Source organism: Oncorhynchus tshawytscha, linkage group LG02 (assembly GCF_018296145.1).
Source record: "Oncorhynchus tshawytscha isolate Ot180627B linkage group LG02, Otsh_v2.0, whole genome shotgun sequence".
Lineage (NCBI taxonomy): Eukaryota > Metazoa > Chordata > Actinopteri > Salmoniformes > Salmonidae > Oncorhynchus > Oncorhynchus tshawytscha.
This window is the reverse complement of record NC_056430.1, coordinates 54,481,666-54,501,002: the sequence shown is the minus strand read 5'-3', so window position 1 is coordinate 54,501,002 and position 19,337 is coordinate 54,481,666. Positions and strand designations below refer to the sequence as shown.

The following is a 19,337-nucleotide window of genomic DNA, read 5'->3' as shown; positions in this document are numbered from 1 at the left end:
AACTTACCTTGTCTTCTACTGCATTCGCGTAACAGGCAGGCTCTTCGTGGAGTGCAATGAGAGGCAGGTGGTTGGAGCGATGGACTAGTTAACTGTACGGTTGCAAGATTGGATCCCCCGAGCTGACAAGGTGAAAATCTGTCATTCTGCCCCTGAACAAAGCAGTTGACCCACCGTTCCTAGGCCGTCATTGAAAATAAGAATGTGTTCTTAACTGACTTGCCTAGTTAAATAAAGATTAAATAAAGGTATAAAAAAAAAATCGGCGCCCAAAAATACCGATTTCCGATTGTTATGAAAACTTGAAATCGGCCCTAATTAAATCGGCCATTCCGATGAATCAGTCGACCTCTAGCCTCAACCCTAACCTAAATCCAATGAACAATTAAGTAATTAATGTACCCCTCCCCCCACTACATGGCAGAAAGGTAGGCCTAACTTGAAGCCTGACCTAGAGTTAAACCAAGATATGGAGATGAAGCGAAGCGAAGGTTAAGGTCATGGTTAGAGTTAGGATTGAGCTTGGAGTTGATATGAAGCTAGGGTTAGGGTTGAGAATATGTTTAGCATTGAGCTGGAATATGGACATGAAGCTAGGATTAGGGCGTCAACCATAGTCATAACTCTAACCTTAGTCCAATTAACAATTAATAAATGTACCCCTCCCCCCACTACATGGCTGAAAGGTAGACCTCACTTGAAGCCTGTTATGTGCTTTTGAGTGACAACCGCAGAAAGGTTGAGGCTAGAAACAAAATTCACCCATGGGATTGTTCAACAGACCCTCCCGATGAACGCAAGCCTATATCTGAACATGTGAATTTGACTCTTCACAGTGGAAACTTGGTCCCACAGAGAACAAGGCTTTTCTTTCATAGACAAGCATTACCAACAGCCCCCACGTTACCTGTTGACTGCGATTGAGCTAGCTAACCGTCCTTGCAAACAACCAATCGTGACCTTATGGGGATGCCCTGTATTGAGGTTCAGCTTCCTGTGGAAACAGGAAGTGCCTTAGTTCATCCTCAACATGGTCCTTCATTCTCTCTGCAGTTACACAATTTCCCACTTCTGCTGAGGAGGGTACATTGTGTTATAGGCTGGCTTAACTGTGAGCATTCTAATCAAATGCATCAAAATAGATATTGCTCTGTGTTTTACTCAGTTATGCTCCAAAAGTTGGAGATGCATAGCAATGCCTAATGTATGAGCCATATGACAGTTAGTTCTCAAATAGCAGCACTCCTATCCAGTAACTGGGCAGTCAAACTTGGACCATTATTTGGAAAGCTCCTTTAATGGAAGAATCCCACCTTTACTGTAGTACTGAGGTGACTATTTTATCTTAAGGATTAATAATTGAATATGATATGAAAATTAAACATGATTAATAATGATTATGATTCATTTCAAAATCATTATTTATGACTAATTATTAATTTCACAGCCAACTCTTTTTTTTCTTTTGAAAGTTTGGCATTAATGTATCATGATATAAATTATTTCTCATGCAGTTCAATGGTTAATCAATATAACACATCTAGTGGAAATATTTAAAAAGAGAAAGAAGCTCCAAGGACAGACTGTACATAAAAGATAAAAACAAACACGCGTATGCAATAATTACAGCAATATCTTCCTTTTAATATCAAAATTAGTAAATTAATGACAATAAATATGGTTTGTATGTCTTCTCTCTACAATGAGTTCACCAATGTTATATTGGAGGATATTGGGCAGCAGTACGCTTGTGGGCACTCCAACATTGTGAGGAAAATGTATAAAAGCATTCTGAACTAGGGTCTAATTAGTGCACTGGTCATGTCTGGGTTTCCTCCTATCAAAAATGGACACAGATCATAGATCATAGATCAGGACCAATGAGAATCAATTTGCTTCTTGTCAACACCTGTTGACACCTGGAGCGCGGAAGGTAGCCACACCTGCAGAGAGCGTTACGTGACGGAATAAGGTAAGTCTGAATACCAAATACTGAGAAGTACACAGGAAACGCACGGCTTTCCTAAGTCTGAATCTGCCACTCTTTAGAAAAGGAACGCTTATGTGACTTAAACATTTGCCAAAAGGCATCTCCGGTTTAAAAGAAAAGAAAATGAGACACATATAATATGATAGATATGCAACATGGATACACTGACAGTCTATGTTCAGTTTTCTTGAAGATAGCTTTGGCCATCTATTATGTGGTCTGGCATTATCTTGATATTGAGGAGGAGCACATGGAGTTTCCTTATAGACCGCGAGCAGCTCCACCATCGTTTGTGTGTTCTTCTCCAATGTTCAGGTTGTCTCTAGAACACACAGTACCAACCCCACAGTAAAGAGACCAGTACTAGGACAAAGAAAGGGAGCCGTGGTAGGTTACTGGTTCCACTAGCTGCTAGCTTGAGCTGGTTGGTGTGGCGTTGCGACGTGGGGGTGTCTTCCTCGCAACAATGCACCAGGGCGGCCTGGTAAGACGTGGGCCTCTTCTGGGGCCGGTCAGGGCTGGAGCCATCCGTCGGCCTCTCCCCGATGAACAGCAGAGTGCGCCGTCGATGGTCCAGCTCCGTCTTGAACAGCTCATACTCCTTGTGCGGCAGCTTGATCCCCAGGACGGTACACCCATCCGTGGGGGTCACGTCCTGCTCCACTCCCACCTCCCACGCCCCTGCCTTCCCGCAGCTGCCCCGCCTAGTCTCATTGAGCACCCTGGCCGTGGCCCCTTCCAGAACCGTGACTCTGGCCCGGGTTACCTTGAAGACGAACTCAGTCCCTCCCGCCACTTTGGCTGAGGGGCCTCCCTGGGCGTAGTGGCCTGAAGCCCGCAGGGTGAAGGTGGGCTGGCTGCAAGTGGGTTCCGAGTAGTGGCGGTAGAGGCCTTCCCAGGAATGCTCATCTGGTCGGAAGGTGAAGTCTCGGGTGAGGAAGAGGACGGAGGGCCGGGCTTCGCAACGTTGGCTCACCCATCGGCCGTCCAAGGACAGAGACGTTGCTGCAGGGACATGGGGTAACACGGGGGGGCGCTGTTCTGAGGCCCGGAACAGCAAGGCGCACGCTGGGCAGGGGTGGATGTGGTGCTGGTGGAAATAGATATAGAAAGGTTAAGGTTATACAGTAGAACTGTCATCCAAAATGGCAGGCTATTATGAAGCCTTGTATTGACCATAAAGAGTATGCTTGTTTGGAGATTGGGACACTGTTTTATGTTTCAGTTAGTTAGTTTATCACTGGAAGGTATTCAGCATCAGATGAAGAATGGATAGAGAGAGAATTACCAAATTCACTTACAATGTCTTGAAATACATTTGAATAAAATCCCTGCCTTGATCTACATGTATCTTATTAATGGGGAGTCCGTAATCTCACCATAGCATTCTGCAGTGGCTGTTGGTAGCCCATTGGTCGATAGTACGTCCTCTGGGTCCAGTTTGTGTGCACGTCCCCAAGGAAGAGCTCCTGAACCAAACCTCCATGGGGCTGATGCTGGGTCTCCACTCTCACCAAGCCCAACTCCATCATCGAGTACCCCGAGGCACCCAGACAGTCCCTCCCTGCCCGGGCATTGTACAGCTCGTACAGGCGCCCGGGCACCATGCCACCCAAGGTGAGGCCCACACACACGGAGGGTAGACGGGCTGCCAGCTGGTGCATTGCGCCTGGGCTGTGGATGACAATGCCCACTTTGTGGAGGTGGTGCTCCGTCTTGGTGGCGCCCCGGGTGATCCAGGAAGCCTGGCGCAGACGGAGCTTGCCCCGGGCCACCAGAGAGTATGCGGGCTCCTCGCACCCACTGTCAGTGTAGTAGTGTTGCAGGGCTTTGAACAGGTGGCTTGGGTAGAAGGTGTAGGAACGGGTCAGGAACTCAGGGCCAGGCCGAACTTCACATCTACTCAGGAGAAAGAGGTTGAAGGGTTGTCAGTTCCATTTTAGCAGCTAGCTGGATGGATGATTGTTTGATTTGAATGAAATGTGATGAAATAATTAATTTTCTAGTTGTCTTATGCAAACAACAACCTTCTGAATCACCTTTAGGCTCATTGACCGAGCACACCTCCACAAAGACAAAAAAGGTGAGAGTTGTGGAAGAGTTTCCCATATTCATCATTAGATTGCAATGGACGTGATAGATATAAATGGTACATATTCAGGTAATAGCCTGTTCTAAACTTTATTTGGACAACACTTGCCTTGTTGACACCCAGCTGCCCTCCAGTCTTGGGGGAATGTCGGCTGTGATTCTGATGCCGTCCTGCAGGTGGGGATACTGACACTGTGGCTCCCATTCCAGGCTAGTCGTGTGGTTGGAGAAAGATCCAAAGAGGGCTATGGGTACTTCCCAGAGCTTACTACCCGACACAAGATCAGCTAGAACCAAGAAAAATAAGAACACTCCCGGTTATCACTCTGTCAATCGGATAAACACAGTTTATTTTTACCCCATACTATTTATACGAATCAGAAACACAAAATAATATGCTTAGAAGATGATTATCAACCTCGTCCATCATAAATCAGGGGTTACACACAGAACAACTAATAGCCAAATGAAGTTATTCACTCCCTGGGCTTTTCAGGTCCAAACAAGATTTGGTTGACTGGAAGCAGTTTGAGGGTTCACATTTCTGTAAGTGTCCATGTAATGAGATGTGATGGGCTCCATTACAGGCCATATATAGATTTGAATAAGACCTTGGCCACATCCACCAAGAGGACCTTTTCCAGGTTTGACACATCTATCAGCCAGCAGCTGAGCTCCAACTCCAACTCACATTTTCCCGATATGTGTGTGTGTGATATCTACATTGTGAAATTGAAATTGAAGTTTTAGACATGATTTGACCATTTTTATGTACTTTCACTGTGTTGGAATTATCATTGCTCAATCAAGAGTAGCACACACAAACATGACAGCATGGTACATTTACTCCTATCAAAAGCAATATATTTTACTCAATTTTATCAACATAAGGTATCTGACGCATGTACATCGGCAATCTCTTTCTTTATTTTGACTGCTATAGCCACACATGGTGATGTACCTATGTACTCGTTTATGTGCATCGATTGGCCTGCCTTGGATGGAGCAAGGCCCACAATTTTAACAGAGACCAAGACAATCGTGCCCGAGTTGATTTCTTTGATTGAACCCAAATGATGCGAGCGTGAGGAGAGGGAATGATATCCAGCACGAAGATAACTCACTGGTAATAGGACGCTATGGCTCAGGTTTCAGTCTCCCCAGCCAAATGTCAAACAACAAGGGGATGAGTCCCCATTGACACCCACTAGTTTTCCCTCACCCACCCTGTTCTTTCTCTTTTTCTATATCTGTTCCCCTCTTGTTCTGTCTTGTTTTCCTTTCCCTTAGTCCCTCTTCGTCGCTCTCTCTTTTTTTGTCGCTCTGCTGTCTCTCTCTCTCTGTGTCCTTATGTTGTCCCCCCTCTCTTTTCCTATGTACATATTATATTCATCCCTTTACATTTGTGTGTATTTGTGTGTAAAAGGTAGTTGTGGATTTGTTAGATATTACTGCATAGTCGGAACTAGGAGCACAAGCATTTCGCTACACTCACATTAACATCTGCTAACCATGTGTATGTGACCAATAAAATTTGATTTGATTTGTCTTTGTCTGTTCTCCCCTGCCCCGGGGGTTGGTGGGCTTTGTCATGGCCCTGTGGACAGCTTTATGGATGTTCTCTGGTTCGGCTACCGGAGGTTCGTCTCTATATCCCATGTTTGTCCCAGATAAAGCTCACTTCGCTGCCCGAGTCGCCACCAAGGCATCCTACTAGTTTGCACTTTTCAGCTACTTCTTTGATTGGAGAGAAACCAATGTTTACTCAAAATCAGCCAATCTACTTCCTTTTAAATCTTTCGGAGAGTAATTGGACAGCTTTTATTTTCTGTGTCAATGTCAGTCAGGGGATGTTTGTTCCTTAGATGTTGGAATGGTTTCTGCGTGTCATTGAAGCTGCCTTATAGGCATTGTGCCAGACTCACTTAGATACTCTCTCTGCTCAGCATGATGTTTGGTTTGGGAGATATTTGTCTTGATGCACTTTTTGGGGAAATAGTGATCAAAGTACATTTGTTAATATACAAAATAATTGTCCAAAGCAGAATAAACATGGTGTCACAACTTCCGCCAAAGTTGGTGCCTCTCCTTGTTCGGGCAGCATTCGGTGGTCGTCATCACCGGCTTTCTAGCTGCCACCGATCTACGTTATTTTTCCATTTGTTTTGTCTTGATTGTACACACCTGGTTCCCATTATGTTATAATTTATTCCCTATTTAACCCTCTAGTTCCCACATGGTTTTGTGCATGTTTGTTCTTTGTTTAGTGTTCAAGACTTCTGTGAGCTGGTGTGTTTTCCCTGCGTGGAAATATTGTTGTTTCTTTTCGAGTAAAGTACATATTTTACGCAGTTCTGTGTCCTGCGCCTGACTCCGTCTTAACCGCTGCACATTGACACATGACACATTGTTGCAATTTTCCCTCCCTGAAGATGTATTTGTTTATTCTCTGTCTCCATTATTGGCGAGCACCACCGTCAAATTGACTAATTTTGTTCCCTAGAGAGGTCTTTGCTGAAATACTAATCAGGATTAATTAATTCGTTCCTCTTTGGTCATCTGACAAGTCTGTTTCAAGTTAGTAGAGAAAATGTGAATCACCACACTCTATTGAATGGACAGGACTTATGAGATATGGCTGAAGAATCTTTTAGGGTGTAATATTCAGGCCTCTGTTTTGCCAAATCTTTCTAGTGTTTTTCAGGTGAGCAGTCATTCTGTTTCTCTCCTTCCTTGGATCTCATTCCAATGGGACATATGGTTGCATTTACCAAAATAATAGAAGTAAAAAAAAAACTGCTTTATAAAAACTAAATTGTACAACCTGGGGTTTAAATTATTGTACTTAGTCTAAAAGGGGTGTTATTGCATGACTTGTTACAAGGTAATGTAGTAGTTTTATTTTCCACAGGTTTACAACAATCTATTTTTCTTAATTTAGATTATTAAGGTAGTTGTTTCTTAATTCAATGAATACCACTGATTCTTCACCTGTGGTCAGGGGCATATTCTAATTTGTTATTCAGCGACTCCTTGGTTTGCTATGAAGCTTAGGAATGGGGAGACATTTAAACCAACCACTTTCAATTTGGAGCTATGGATGCAAGGACTGACTGTCCATGAAATGAAACTTGTAGTATTGAACATGTTTTGAAGCTATGCATTGTTTGTTAACAAAAAAAATTGAGTAAAACAACCTTATACTTTAGGTTATGATCTGGTAAAACTATTGGAATAGTAATCTCATGAGGTATTTATAACTTATTTTCTTCCAGAAGTGATGGCTATATACAGTATAATTCATTGTTATAGCCATCAAACACATAGCCATAAATAATGCATGTATCAATCCCGAATTGCCTATTTAGTTGAAATGACCAACAGCTGCACAAATTGCAGATTGTACCTTAAATTAATGTAATTTCTGGCTGACTACCAGTCCTGGCTGTAACCTATGGAGGGTGCCAGTGCACTGCCACTGAGCCTCTGCTCATCAATGGCCTCACCTGTAGTATCTGACCAGCTTGTGGTCACAGTTAGAAACTCCAGGAGACAATGCAGTGAATCAAGTGTGGTCTAACCCATAGACTGCATTCCAAAGTTACCCTCCACAGCAAGGATCAGTGATATAATAGCAGCAACACTTTAATAGACGCTAAGAGACTGTGCACTACTTTTGACCAGGGCCCATAAGTAGTAAAGTAGTACATTATAAAGGGAATAGGGTGCCATTTGGGACATTACCCTAGTCTATCAGCCCTATCGCTGCCATCCGGAAAGACAGGCATGTCTGAACCCTAGCCTAAGTCATCTATCTACCTCCCTGGAAATTCCATCACAGGATCAATCCTACACACTGCAGACGTTGATTTATAAAAGGGATGCCATTTATGATGGACCTCTGGGCTCCTATTTGTTTGTTTGTGTTTGTGATTAGGGTTTGGCAACTCGGGCTTCTCCATCTCATGTCTCATCCACCAACTACTGGAGGCCAAGCGCAAATACTTTTTATGTACCTCTCTATTTGGATCTGTCTAGGTGCAAACACACATGAGGTGGGATCCAGGCGGTTTTTAATCCGCCACCCACGTCTTGTGGGGGAGTTGAGTGCTCGACGCCAGCCAGCCAGTCTCTCAGCCAGCCTGCTGTCAGACTCGAGTGCCTGTGGCCACTGTTCTATGTGTTTGCCTCTCTCCCTTTTTCTCTCACTGCTCGCCTTACTGCTCCAATGCTAGAGGAGAAAACCCACTTTAACTGTCCCTGAATAGCTCCTTCACACACTGCTACATGGCTTTGTGTGGAGCTAACACCTGTCTCTTGATTAGGGCAAACTTGATGAAAAAGCCATGTTTACGACTCATTTCTTTTGGATGGATTTCAGAATATTTTCTCTTTTTTACTTTCTCATCTGTCTTTGTTTTGTTTTTTTTTGGAGTGTGTGTCCGGGGTCTGATGAGGTACAGTTGGTCGGAAGGAAAAGCGGAAGCTTCTTTGTCTGGTGTAATGATTCTCCCAGTCCCCTGATTACTGGGGAGGGGGGAGTAGGGTAAAAGGGAAAGGGGATACCTAGTCAGTTGCACAACTGAATGCTTTCAGCCAAAATGTGTCTTCCACATTAACCCAATCCCTCTGAATCAGAGAGGTGCGGGGGGCTGCCTTAATCGACATCCACGTCATCCACGTGTGTTTGTGTGTGTGCGTGCATGCATGCGTCTGTAATGCATATGTGCATCTGCCTGTATTTGTGTGTGCGTGTATGTGTGCCTGCATGTATGCGTTAGTGTGTGTGGGCGTCCGTCAGTGTGTGAGAAGCTTAAGTTGAGTGGTACAGTGCAGATACACTCTGTCTCCCAGGTTGAGTTGGCCCCGGCCCCATCAAGCACAGCTGCTTTTTCAGACACTGCTGCGTTGGCCTCCACAGCAAGGATCAGTGATATAATAGCAGCAACACTTTAATAGAGGGAAGTATCTCACCGCCCATGTACAGATGGATAAAAAATATCCCCAGGTATCCTCATAGGGACAAGGCTTCTAACTCATTAACATTTCCACTATATTGATACTCGGCATACTGGGCACAGACATCAATTCTACATCTAATCCACATTGGTTCAACGTAATTTCATTGAAATGACATAGAAGCAACATTGATTCAACCAGTGTGTACTGAGTGGGAATGTTGTGCATTCAGCAGTACACAGCACTGATGGAAATATAACATGTAAAACAAACATGCATCTCTGACATGTAGAATCAGGAATCATGTCTACTTTATTCATGACATTTCTATCTTCAATGTTCTGTAATGTTTGCCTGAAGCTTACTCAGCATTTCCCAGGTGCTCTTTTATCCATCAGTGGAGGCTCCTCAGAGGAGGAAGGGGAGGACCATCCTCCTCAGTGTATTTCATAAAAATGGTAAAACATAGAAAAAGTTATCCTTTTTAGATAAAACTATACCAAATATATTAGTCACCAAATAATTAATTAAAACACACTGTTTTGCAATGAAGGTCTACAGTAGCCTCAACAACACTGTAGGGTAGCACAATGGTGTAGCCAGAGGACAGCTAGCTTCTGTCCTCCTCTTGGTACATTGACTTCAAAACAACACTTAGGAGGCTCATGGTTCTCACCCCCTTCCATAGACTTACACAGTATTTATGACAACTTCCGGAGGACGTCCTCCAACCTATCAGAGCTCTTGCAGCATGAACTGAAATGGTGTCCACCCAATCAAAGGACCAGAGAATGAAATTAGTACTGAACACATAAACTACAGCTAGTTAGCACTGCAGTGCATAAAATGTGGTGAGTAGTTGCCTCAAAGAGAAAGACAGTAGTAGAACAGTTTTCAACAAATTAATTTCTTAAATGCAGGAGAAGCAAGTGAGAGAGAGATTTCGTAAAATAAAATCACTTTCAGTTTCACTTACTTAGCTAGCAAATGCAGCTGGCTAGTTTAGTTACTCAAACACCCGGCTCAAACAGAGGGATGCTATGTTATCTAGCTGGCTATGACTATCCAACACCGCACTGGAACTCTTCCAAGTCAAGGTAAGCTTTTGGTTTTATTAATTTATTGCCACCGGGGGCCCTCTGGTTTACTAACGCATTGGTTCTATTAGCTACGTTGACTAGGACGTTACTTTAGCTAATATGGGAACAACGATGTAGGCCGTGTGAAGCGGTTATGACATGGTTTGGCTTGGAAAGTTTTTTTTGCCTGGTCACGTACAGCTGATGTGTTGTTCATTGAAGTCCACAAACGAAGGGAAAAGGTGAGAGGAGAAGAGTGCAAAGAAACTACAATGAATACAACTTGGCTGCTGTGATCAGGGATGTATTCATTCTGCCGATTCTGTTTGAAAACGTTTCTTAAACGGAAGCAAACGAAACGGGTATAAACATACCTGCATTTGTCCAATAGGAACTCTCGTTTACAACAGTTGGAATAATGATTACATCCTATATACGCTACTGCAGGCAAGAGTGTGCAAGGCGGTATTGAATGTGTTACTGTCTGTCCACGTGCCATTGTCTGTCATCTCAAATGTTTCTCTTGACCTGTGTGCGCCTATGTTGTAAACATTCATTCATAGGCTAGGTTATAGCAACCTCATGATGGGCATAGGGAAAATGTATGTTTCATGTAGTAGCCTCAACTACGATGTTACATTGAACTGCGTGAATGGAATATGAATGACAGTCATCCAACATGCTATAATAGAAGCTTAGCAGCTTAAATCAAATGTGACTTTGGTCTAACATGTTTATCATATTAAATTAATATATATATTTTTTTACTTGCCTTAATTAAATCAGGTAAGTTATTGGAAATACACGATGACCTTACATACCTCTTATCATACCTCCTATCTATGGGACGGTCTGTGTGGTCAGTAAATACAACTGTGTGTCCCAAATAGAACCCTATATACTATATAGTGCACTACGTTTAACCTGAGCCCTAAGGGCCTTGGTTAAAAGTAGTGCACTATAAAGGAAATATGGTGCCATTTGGGACGCATTAAGTTTCAATGTACCAACAGCCATTCATCTTCTCAAGCTGTTACAGCCTCAGCCATTCACACTCTCTCCCTCTCAAAGACATCCTCACTGGAAACAACAAAGTCAGTCAAACCGAGATGTCTTTCTGCACGGGTTTAAGGGTGTTTCACAGGGGGCACCAGGTCGGTTTTGTTTTTTCCCCATCTCGAGTGTCCCCTCAAGTCGTATAGCCACCCATTGTTGTCTTTTCATCAAAGTTAAACCTGACTTAATCCGACGGCCCTGTTTATTTAGTCAAGGGATGAAGGGGGGTTCTTCCAATAAGGCCTGCCAGTTCCCTTGTGGTTCACTCTGGCTCCTATTAACCCAACAGTACTCCGTACATTCCTTTCTCCAAACACTACCAATATTCACCCACAGACACTGTGGTGAAGGCAGGAGCTTACCATCAAAAATTCCAGTGACGTTATGGAACCAGACGGTGGCTACTGTTATATAAATATATACACAGGTGATATACATTTGAATGAATGAGGTCAGATGGGTTAGTGAGATGAGTAGGGTGATAGGAATGTTAGGGATGGAAGGGATGAAAGGCAGGGATGAAATCGGGATTCTGAGCTCTGAGAATTCAGTGGCTGTTATTGTAAGTCTACTCGAGCTCTGATTGGTGCTTTCACTCTGTCATTTGCATGTAAGTTCTACAGCAGGAGGGTCTTTAGGCCGTTTAATTTACAAAAAATTAATGTCCATTCTAGTAATTCTATTTCTATGGTTAATGCTACCTCCATCTTGCAAGACTTGTACTTTGCACCAGGAGGGTGGTTCTACTGAATATACTCTAATAGGGATGTTTCACTCAGGGCCAGGGATTTAAAACAGAGATCCAACTTTTCAAAGTTTGAAACAAGCCCTAAGAGCAACAGTCAGCACCTGACATGCAATGCATGCTGGGCTACTTATACAGAGCACAGTGGAGAAGATAACAGAGCGAGAGAGGGGGAAGTTGATTCTCTATTGATGTTATGGGGCTAGAGCTAATTGGTGGGTTGGTTTCATCTTAAATAGATAGTTCACTTGTCAAATAGGTGAACTATCTCGTTAATTCTTTCTGTTTGGGTTTGGTGAAATTCTAACAGTTGCTGGGTTGTCAAGGATTTTCTCATATGATATGGTGTTTATCACATGCAAGGTTCTATTTGATTCTATTTAGTCTAATTTAAACCCAGGGTTGCTCAGTCATATCTCGCCAATATGATTCAGGAGGAGGGGAGGGGGGTACAACTAAGAGAAAGGTGAGATCATTTGGAATTATGTAAATAAGCCAAGTATTGACATTGTTGGACATTGTTGCTGTGTTGTTGCAACGTTAAGGTAGAGTTGCCCAAAAGTCTGAATCAATATGGAAGATTCTTAGTCTAGTGCAGGCCCAGTGCAGTCAACATTCTGTTTTTCCTGTGTTTTATATCATATTGTACAAGTGCTGACAAACAAACACTGAAAAAGGGTGAACAAATTTGATTAGTGTTATTTCCTGACATTTGCTGATTGAAAATACACTCTACAAAGGACCTTCTAATCAGCAGGTTGGCATGGGCGAAGTTTCGGCTTTCCATTAGACATCACCATGTGGTAATTGGTTAACAGACCAATAACAAAGAGAGTTCCAAACATGTCTGCTAATAATAGCAAGTTTTCAGTTTCCCCCTCCCCACTAAGACCACTCCCAGCCAGTCCTAGCAAAAGTCTTGCTTGAGAAATATTTGTTTTGCTAAAAAGCTATTCTTGTCCATTTAAAAGGACATCTTTTACGCTAAGGTACTTTATTGTTACCCAGAAATTATTTGCTATTTATATAAAAACAGTTGCATTGCTCCTTTAAGTTATTGCTTAAGTTATTGTTTTTTTGGAAACCCTTCGAATTAAGTAGTCTTGCATTGTTTGCGTGGCATTGTCATGAGACTAACATACCACCTGTCACAAGCTTGATGTAATCATTGCGTGCTATGAGTGTGGGACCAAATACAGTCTGCACTTTAACCTCATAGTCATTATATTATTTTTAAATCCAAAGTGCTGGAGTACAGAGCCAAAACAACAAAAAATGTGTCACTCTCCCAATACTTTTGGATCTCACTGTATATGGATCTAAATAACATAATTGCTTACTTAATTGTGTGCTGTGGATTCTTATCCTATATTAATTGTGTGATTTTCACACCAATCATTTTTGTCTCACTTCATAAACCTTTTGGAATTATGGTCACTGTCCCAATACTTTTTAGAGCTCACTGTATGTCCAACCATTAATGAAAGTGAATGGAAGTTCCTTGGATAACACCTTTGATCTACAAACAATGAGAAAAAGTCCCTTGGGTTGTGGTGTAAACTCATGGCATGTGTCTGGGCCCAGGGACTCAAAAGCTCCTGTCTACTACTTGACTGAGCAAAAGAAAAACAGCTTTTCAAATACCAATCTATTACGGTGATTATGAGTGGGCAGATGCCTCCCGGCGTCTCCTCGCGCATCACCTTAACAGGCCCTGACGGGCAAAATGCTTGTCTCCCCCAAGGCTGCTGAGAGGAAAATCAACTCTAAACGCTATCCTGAGGTAGGGTCAGTTAATGGTAGTGTCCTGTTATTCCATCTATTACTATAATGGCAATATTAGTTCCAGGACCACGCTCCCCTGCTCCTGGGGAACCATGCAAGGCTTTTCAAGAAGGCTTTTCAAGAAGGACTCCTGGGCTTACTATGCTGTTTGTCTCTCTGGAGAGAGAATGATAGCCTTTGATAACAGACTTATTCTTCACTAATCTAATTTCAGTAAGCAGTTTTTTACAAGGTTATAATATAACTTTAAATATGGGACTTTTTGCAAAGATTTTAATCTTTCATCAACAAGTTGCATCATTGCTAAAGTCCTCAGCATATTTCTCTTAACTTAATGTCCACTCCATGCTCTTTCTGATAGACACACAGTTAGAGGCACAGTCAATTGTTCTCTGAATTTAACTTAATGTCAGACAAGTTTAATACAATTTCGAAAGCAGATCAGCTGGTGTGAACCATTGGATGCTTTTAACTACTGCCCCTTAAACGGTGGATACCTGCTCAAAGTTTCAACAACTTCTGATACAGTGATTTCAAAATTTCAGCAATTCAAAGGTTAGACGACAGCCCTAGAGGTAAAAAAATAAATAAACAAGCTATTCGCTAGTTCATTTTGATCACTGATTTGGTATGCAATCATTCAGTTGTATTGCTTTTTTCCAACTTTGGATGAGTCGACTAGCAACAAATTGTTAAAGACAGGTCAAACACACATGATGCATATTTTTGTAAGTGTTTAAGCTATCCTTTAACACCTTGGTAAACAGCGCAGAAAAAGCAGTTCACCTTAGATTATGTTTTTGAGGAATCTGATTCTCAGCGATAGTTTCAAAGCAATGTGCTTTAGATATATGTGCTCATACATTTTTTTAATCCATGTTAAATATATGTTTTAAAGATCATGAAAACTGGGAAAATATTGTATCAAGTTCATGGTGCTGCATTGTAATCTGATTCCTCAAGTTAAATAAATAAACCATCAAAGTAGGCTTTCATCTGAAATCATGACCCAGTTCAGTCAATTAAATAACATATAAATTAATACATGTAGCCTTTAAAATCTACTTCTGAAAATATTACATTTTGGTGAAGATTCACCATAATTGACATAATATAAATCAGCTATCATCATGGAATCATATGCATACAATCAGGCTTCAGTTTCATTTGAAGCTTGGCTGTTAAAGCTGTTACTGTCCAGATGCACAGTAAGTGGACAAAAACTGGGCCGAGGGCAACCAGAGGACACAGACAGACAGAGAGAGAGAGAGAGAGAGAGCGTAAGTGTGAACTTACCTTGCCACAGCCACAGTACCCAAAGTCCCCTCAACAGGCAAGTGAAATGTCCTTTTGACATGATCCCGCTCACACACACACACTCACTCACACTCAGAGAAAGACCCTCAAAGTCCACTGTGGTCCAGAACAAGCAGCCTCTTCAATACGTGCTGGTAATCTAGGACATCACCATGCCAAAGATTGAGAGAGGAAAGCCCAATAATCCAGTATGAAATGTGGTCCTTTACAGATAGTGTTTGTTGGTTTCTTCTTCTATTTCAGTTTGTCCTCCCATGGTATGAAATGCAGTCCACTCAGTCAGAATAAATTGCTTGAACCTCCTCACACTAAACTCAGTGATAGAGAAGAGGATTTCTCTCTCTCTCTCTCGGTTGTCTATCTTGGTCCTGGGCTGCACTCTGTTTGCATCCTGTGCATGTGTGGCTGTGTGTGTGCTCCCGTCTGACTGTTGGTTTGAGCGGAGAGGAGTGAGTGTGCGAGAGAGAGAATAAAAGAGAGAGTAAAAGAGAGTTTAAAACTTCTCCAACTGAAGCCTCTGGGAGTTTTCAGAGTAAGTTGCAAAAGGGCAAAGAAAGAGCTGCAGGCTACAACACAAGTGAGAAACAATCAAATCCCCAACATATCTATAAAGCGAAAAAGTCTTAATACTTGAGAGAATTACCACGTATAATGTTTTTTTTTTGCAATTTCCCTCCTTTTCCACTCGCCTCACTGTACGTTATAAATTATTATGCCTCTAATTTGTGGTAGCTACATAGCAACACAGTACACAGCCCCCAGATCACACCTCCCTGCTGAGGCACACACACACACATTCAAAGGGCGGAGTTGACATTGCTGACCACTGCAGAGGTAAAGTGGGGGTTTGCTGGGATTTCAAAGGTGGCTGCCAGGGCAGTGTTGGCAGGGGTTCTGGGATCAGCGGGCAGACTGGGGCTCTGGCTCAGCCCCACAGACGGGTAATAGAGGTGGGTGGCTTTTTGGCTGATCCCAGGCCAGCCAATTGGTTCCCTGAGGAGGTTCTACCCTGGGTGTGAGGAGCTTTGATCCACTCCACGCAAATGGCTGGAATTTTCATACACTCGCACACACCAGTAGCATAGCCAGAAATGAATTGGTGGGTGGGCCTAAAGAGATTGAGGTGGGGGGACAGCTAACTTCCTGTGAAGAGAAAATTGTTGTTTAAAAGATAATCTCATGCTATTCTACACATTTTGCCATGAGGCTGAGAGAATTTTTATATTTTTTTTATAGCTAATTAAAGCTAAAATATAGGTGTGTGACTGTGATAAAGCCCCTCCTATGAGGGGTTCATAGCTCTGTTCAGGTGCGTCTTCGACCATCCACCATAGAGCAGAGAGCACCCATCCTTGGATGCCCTCATCGCGATGGGCATCCATCTGGATAAACTTCTTTGGGAGCGCCGGTACCCCCATCGCCTCTCTCCTCCTCCGTTGATCATTCTGAGTCAGAGACTGAATCCATGGAGGTCGGGGCCACATGTCTGTCCGCGGCAGAGCGATGCCGTCGTAGACAGCTGGGGCTCTGTCCTTAATGTGGACAGGAGGGGCACCAGCTTCAATGGTGTCCGGTACGTTCTAACCAGGGTTCCACAGGAGCAGAGAGACAGCCACTGGGGTCATGGTCAGCCTCACTTCTGGGTACCGGCCTCAGTCTAACGGGCAGGTGGAGAGGATGAAACAGGAGCTGGCGAGGTTTCTGAGGTGCCATTGCCAGAACCGGCAGGGGGAATGGGCCCGATTCCTTCCTTGGGCTGAATACGCAGAGAATTCATTGTGACACTCTTCCACCAGGCTGACACCCTTCCAGTGTGTTCTGGGTTATCAGCCAGCTTTGGCTCCGTGGACTCCTCCAAGCCAGACCGAAGATCCTGCAGTGGTCGAGTGGTTCAGGCGCACAGAAAAGGTTATGAATGATGACAATGTGAAACTCCAGCATGCCGTCCACTGTCAGAAAGAGCAGACGGATTGCCACCGCAGTGAGGCTCCCGTGTTCCATCCTGGTGATTGTGTCTGGCTCTCCACCAGGAACCTCCCACTTCACTTGCCCTGTGAGAAGCTGAGTCCCCGGTTTGTGGGGCCATTCTAGGTCCTCCGGAGGGTCAACGAGGTAACTTACAGATTACAACTCCACACTAACTTCCGGATCTTACCGTATTTTCATGTTTCCCTCCTCAGGCCAGTGGTTCCCAGTCCCCTGGCTGATGCCGTCCCCCACGACATCCCTCCGCCTCACCTTGGACATTGAGGGTAGCCCTGCCTATGCCGTCAGATCACTCCTGGATTCCCAACATTGTGGAGGACGTCTCCAGTACCTGGTGGACTGGGAGGGGTACGGTCCAGAGGAGCGGTGACATTCTAGATCCCAACATCATCCGATATTTCCACCTTTGTCGACCAGCCCACTCCTCAATCTCGGGGCTTTCCTCCTAGCGGGTGTCATCCTGCGGCTGGAGCCACACATCGGGGGGTACTGCTCACATTTACTCCTGCTCCGGTGCTCGACGTCACCGGTCCTGACAACACATCTATACGCACACCTGGCAACCATCATTACGCACACCTGCGTCTCATCATCAGACACACCTGAACTTCATTAATCCCTTGACTACTTACCCTTTATATAGCACTATTTTGTTATCATTCATTAGGTAGTATTGTTTATGTTTCTTTGTCAGATGCTTCTCTTGTTTTGTATCGCTCCCATGTTCGTTATTATTAAACTCAGTAACTGCACCTGCTTCCTGGCTCCCTGCATCGACGTTACACATGGCTTATTGGGAGATGGCTTATTGGCTTTCAGTTAGTTATTTTTGAGCCATCCATCCCACGAGAGTGAATTTCATTCCAGTTCAGCTGAATGTCATTCCAGTGCACTGCTTGCTATTAATTCTATCTGATGGTGTTAGCCATTGGGTAAAAAGACAATGTCCCGTTTGCAAAGGTGGGTAGAGTACTGAAAATCTGTACTTTAGTAAAAGTTGTGGCTTGGGGGTAGATTGTAATTTACTCAAGTAAAAGTAGCCCACCTAAGAAACGTCTCAAGTAAGAGTACAAAAGTGTCATAAAACTACTTAGGAACTGTATGTTATTTATAATGAGGGATACCTGGAGAGATATGCTGATCCTCAACCCAGGGGCCCCTCAGGGGTGCGTGCTCAGTCCCCTCCTGTACTCCCTGTTCACTCATGACTGCACGGCTAGGCACGACTCTAACACCATCATTAAGTTTGCCGATGAGACAACAGTGGCCTGATCACCGACAATGACGAGACAGCCTATAGGGAGGTCAGAGACCTGGCCATGTGGTGCCAGGACAACAACCTCTCCCTCAACGTGATCAAGACAAAAGTGATAATTGTGGACTATAGGAAAAAGAGGACCGAGCACACCCCCATTCAGACCCTTTGCTATGAGACTTGAGCTCAAGTGCATCTTGTTTCCATTGATCATCCTTGAGATGTTTCTACAACTTGATTGGAGTCCACCTGCGGTGAATTCAATTGATTGGACATGATTTGGAAAGGCAAACACCTGTCTATATAAGGTCCTGCAGTTGGCAGTGCATGTCAGAGCAAAAATCAAGCCAGGAGGTCGAAGGAATTGTCTGTAGAGCTCCGAGACAGGATAGTGTCTTTCTTTAGCATTGAAGGTCCTGAAGAACACAGTGGCCTCCATCCTTCTTAAATGGAAGAAGTTTGGAACCACCAAGTCTATTCCTAGAGCTGGCCGTCCGGCCAAACTGAGCAATCGTGGGAGAAGGGCCTTGGTCTAGGGAGGTGACCAAGAACCCAATGGTCACTCTGACAGAGCTCTTGAGTTCCTCTGTGGAGATGAGAGCATCTTACGGAAGGACAACCATCTCTGCAGCACTCCACTAATCAGGCCTTTATGGTAGAGTGGCCAGACAGAAGCCACTCCTCAGTAAAAGGCACATGATAGCCCGCTTTCTCAATCCATGAGAAACAAGATTCCCTGGTCTTATGAACCCAAGATTGAACACTGGCCAGAATGCCAAGTGTCACATCTGGAGGAAACCTGGCACCATCCCTACGGTGAAGAATGGTGGTGACAGCATCATGCTGTTAGGATGTTTTTTAGTGGCAGGGACTGAGACTAGTCAGGATCGAGGGAAGATGAACGAAGCAAAGTACAGAAAGATCTTTGATGAAAACCTGCTCCAGAGTGCTCAGGACCTCAGACTGGGGCAAAGGTTCACCTTCGAAAAGTGTCTGAGTGCCTTGAGTGGCCCAGCCAGAGCCTGGACTTGAGCCCGATCAAATATTTCTGGAGACCTGAAAACAGCTGTGCGG

The 19,337-nt window shown here is 43.8% G+C and overlaps 1 protein-coding gene across 1 annotated transcript; it reads right to left on the bottom strand.

The window, feature by feature from the left end:
• Positions 1-1,646: 1,646 nt before the first annotated feature.
• On the bottom strand, positions 1,647-15,712 carry LOC112267030 (protein APCDD1-like). Its single transcript, XM_024445036.2, has 4 exons — positions 15,002-15,712; positions 4,191-4,368; positions 3,370-3,889; positions 1,647-3,080 (listed from the first exon to the last, which is right to left on the bottom strand). The coding sequence occupies exons 1-4, from the start codon at positions 15,060-15,062 to the stop codon at positions 2,313-2,315; spliced, it is 1,527 nt and encodes a 508-aa protein (XP_024300804.1). The 5' UTR covers positions 15,063-15,712; the 3' UTR covers positions 1,647-2,312.
• Positions 15,713-19,337: the final 3,625 nt, after the last annotated feature.

Bases quoted from the DNA above. Each gene is read 5' to 3' on its own strand.
- LOC112267030 (XM_024445036.2), bottom strand. From the start codon at position 15,062: ATGTCAAAAGGACATTTCACTTGCCTGTTGAGGGGACTTTGGGTACTG. The intron at 4,369-15,001 runs GTAAGTTCACAC...TCTTGGTTCTAG, and splicing joins GGTACTGTGGCTGTGGCAAG to CTGATCTTGTGTCGGGTAGT. The intron at 3,081-3,369 runs GTGAGATTACGG...TATTTCCACCAG, and splicing joins AGCCACTGCAGAATGCTATG to CACCACATCCACCCCTGCCC.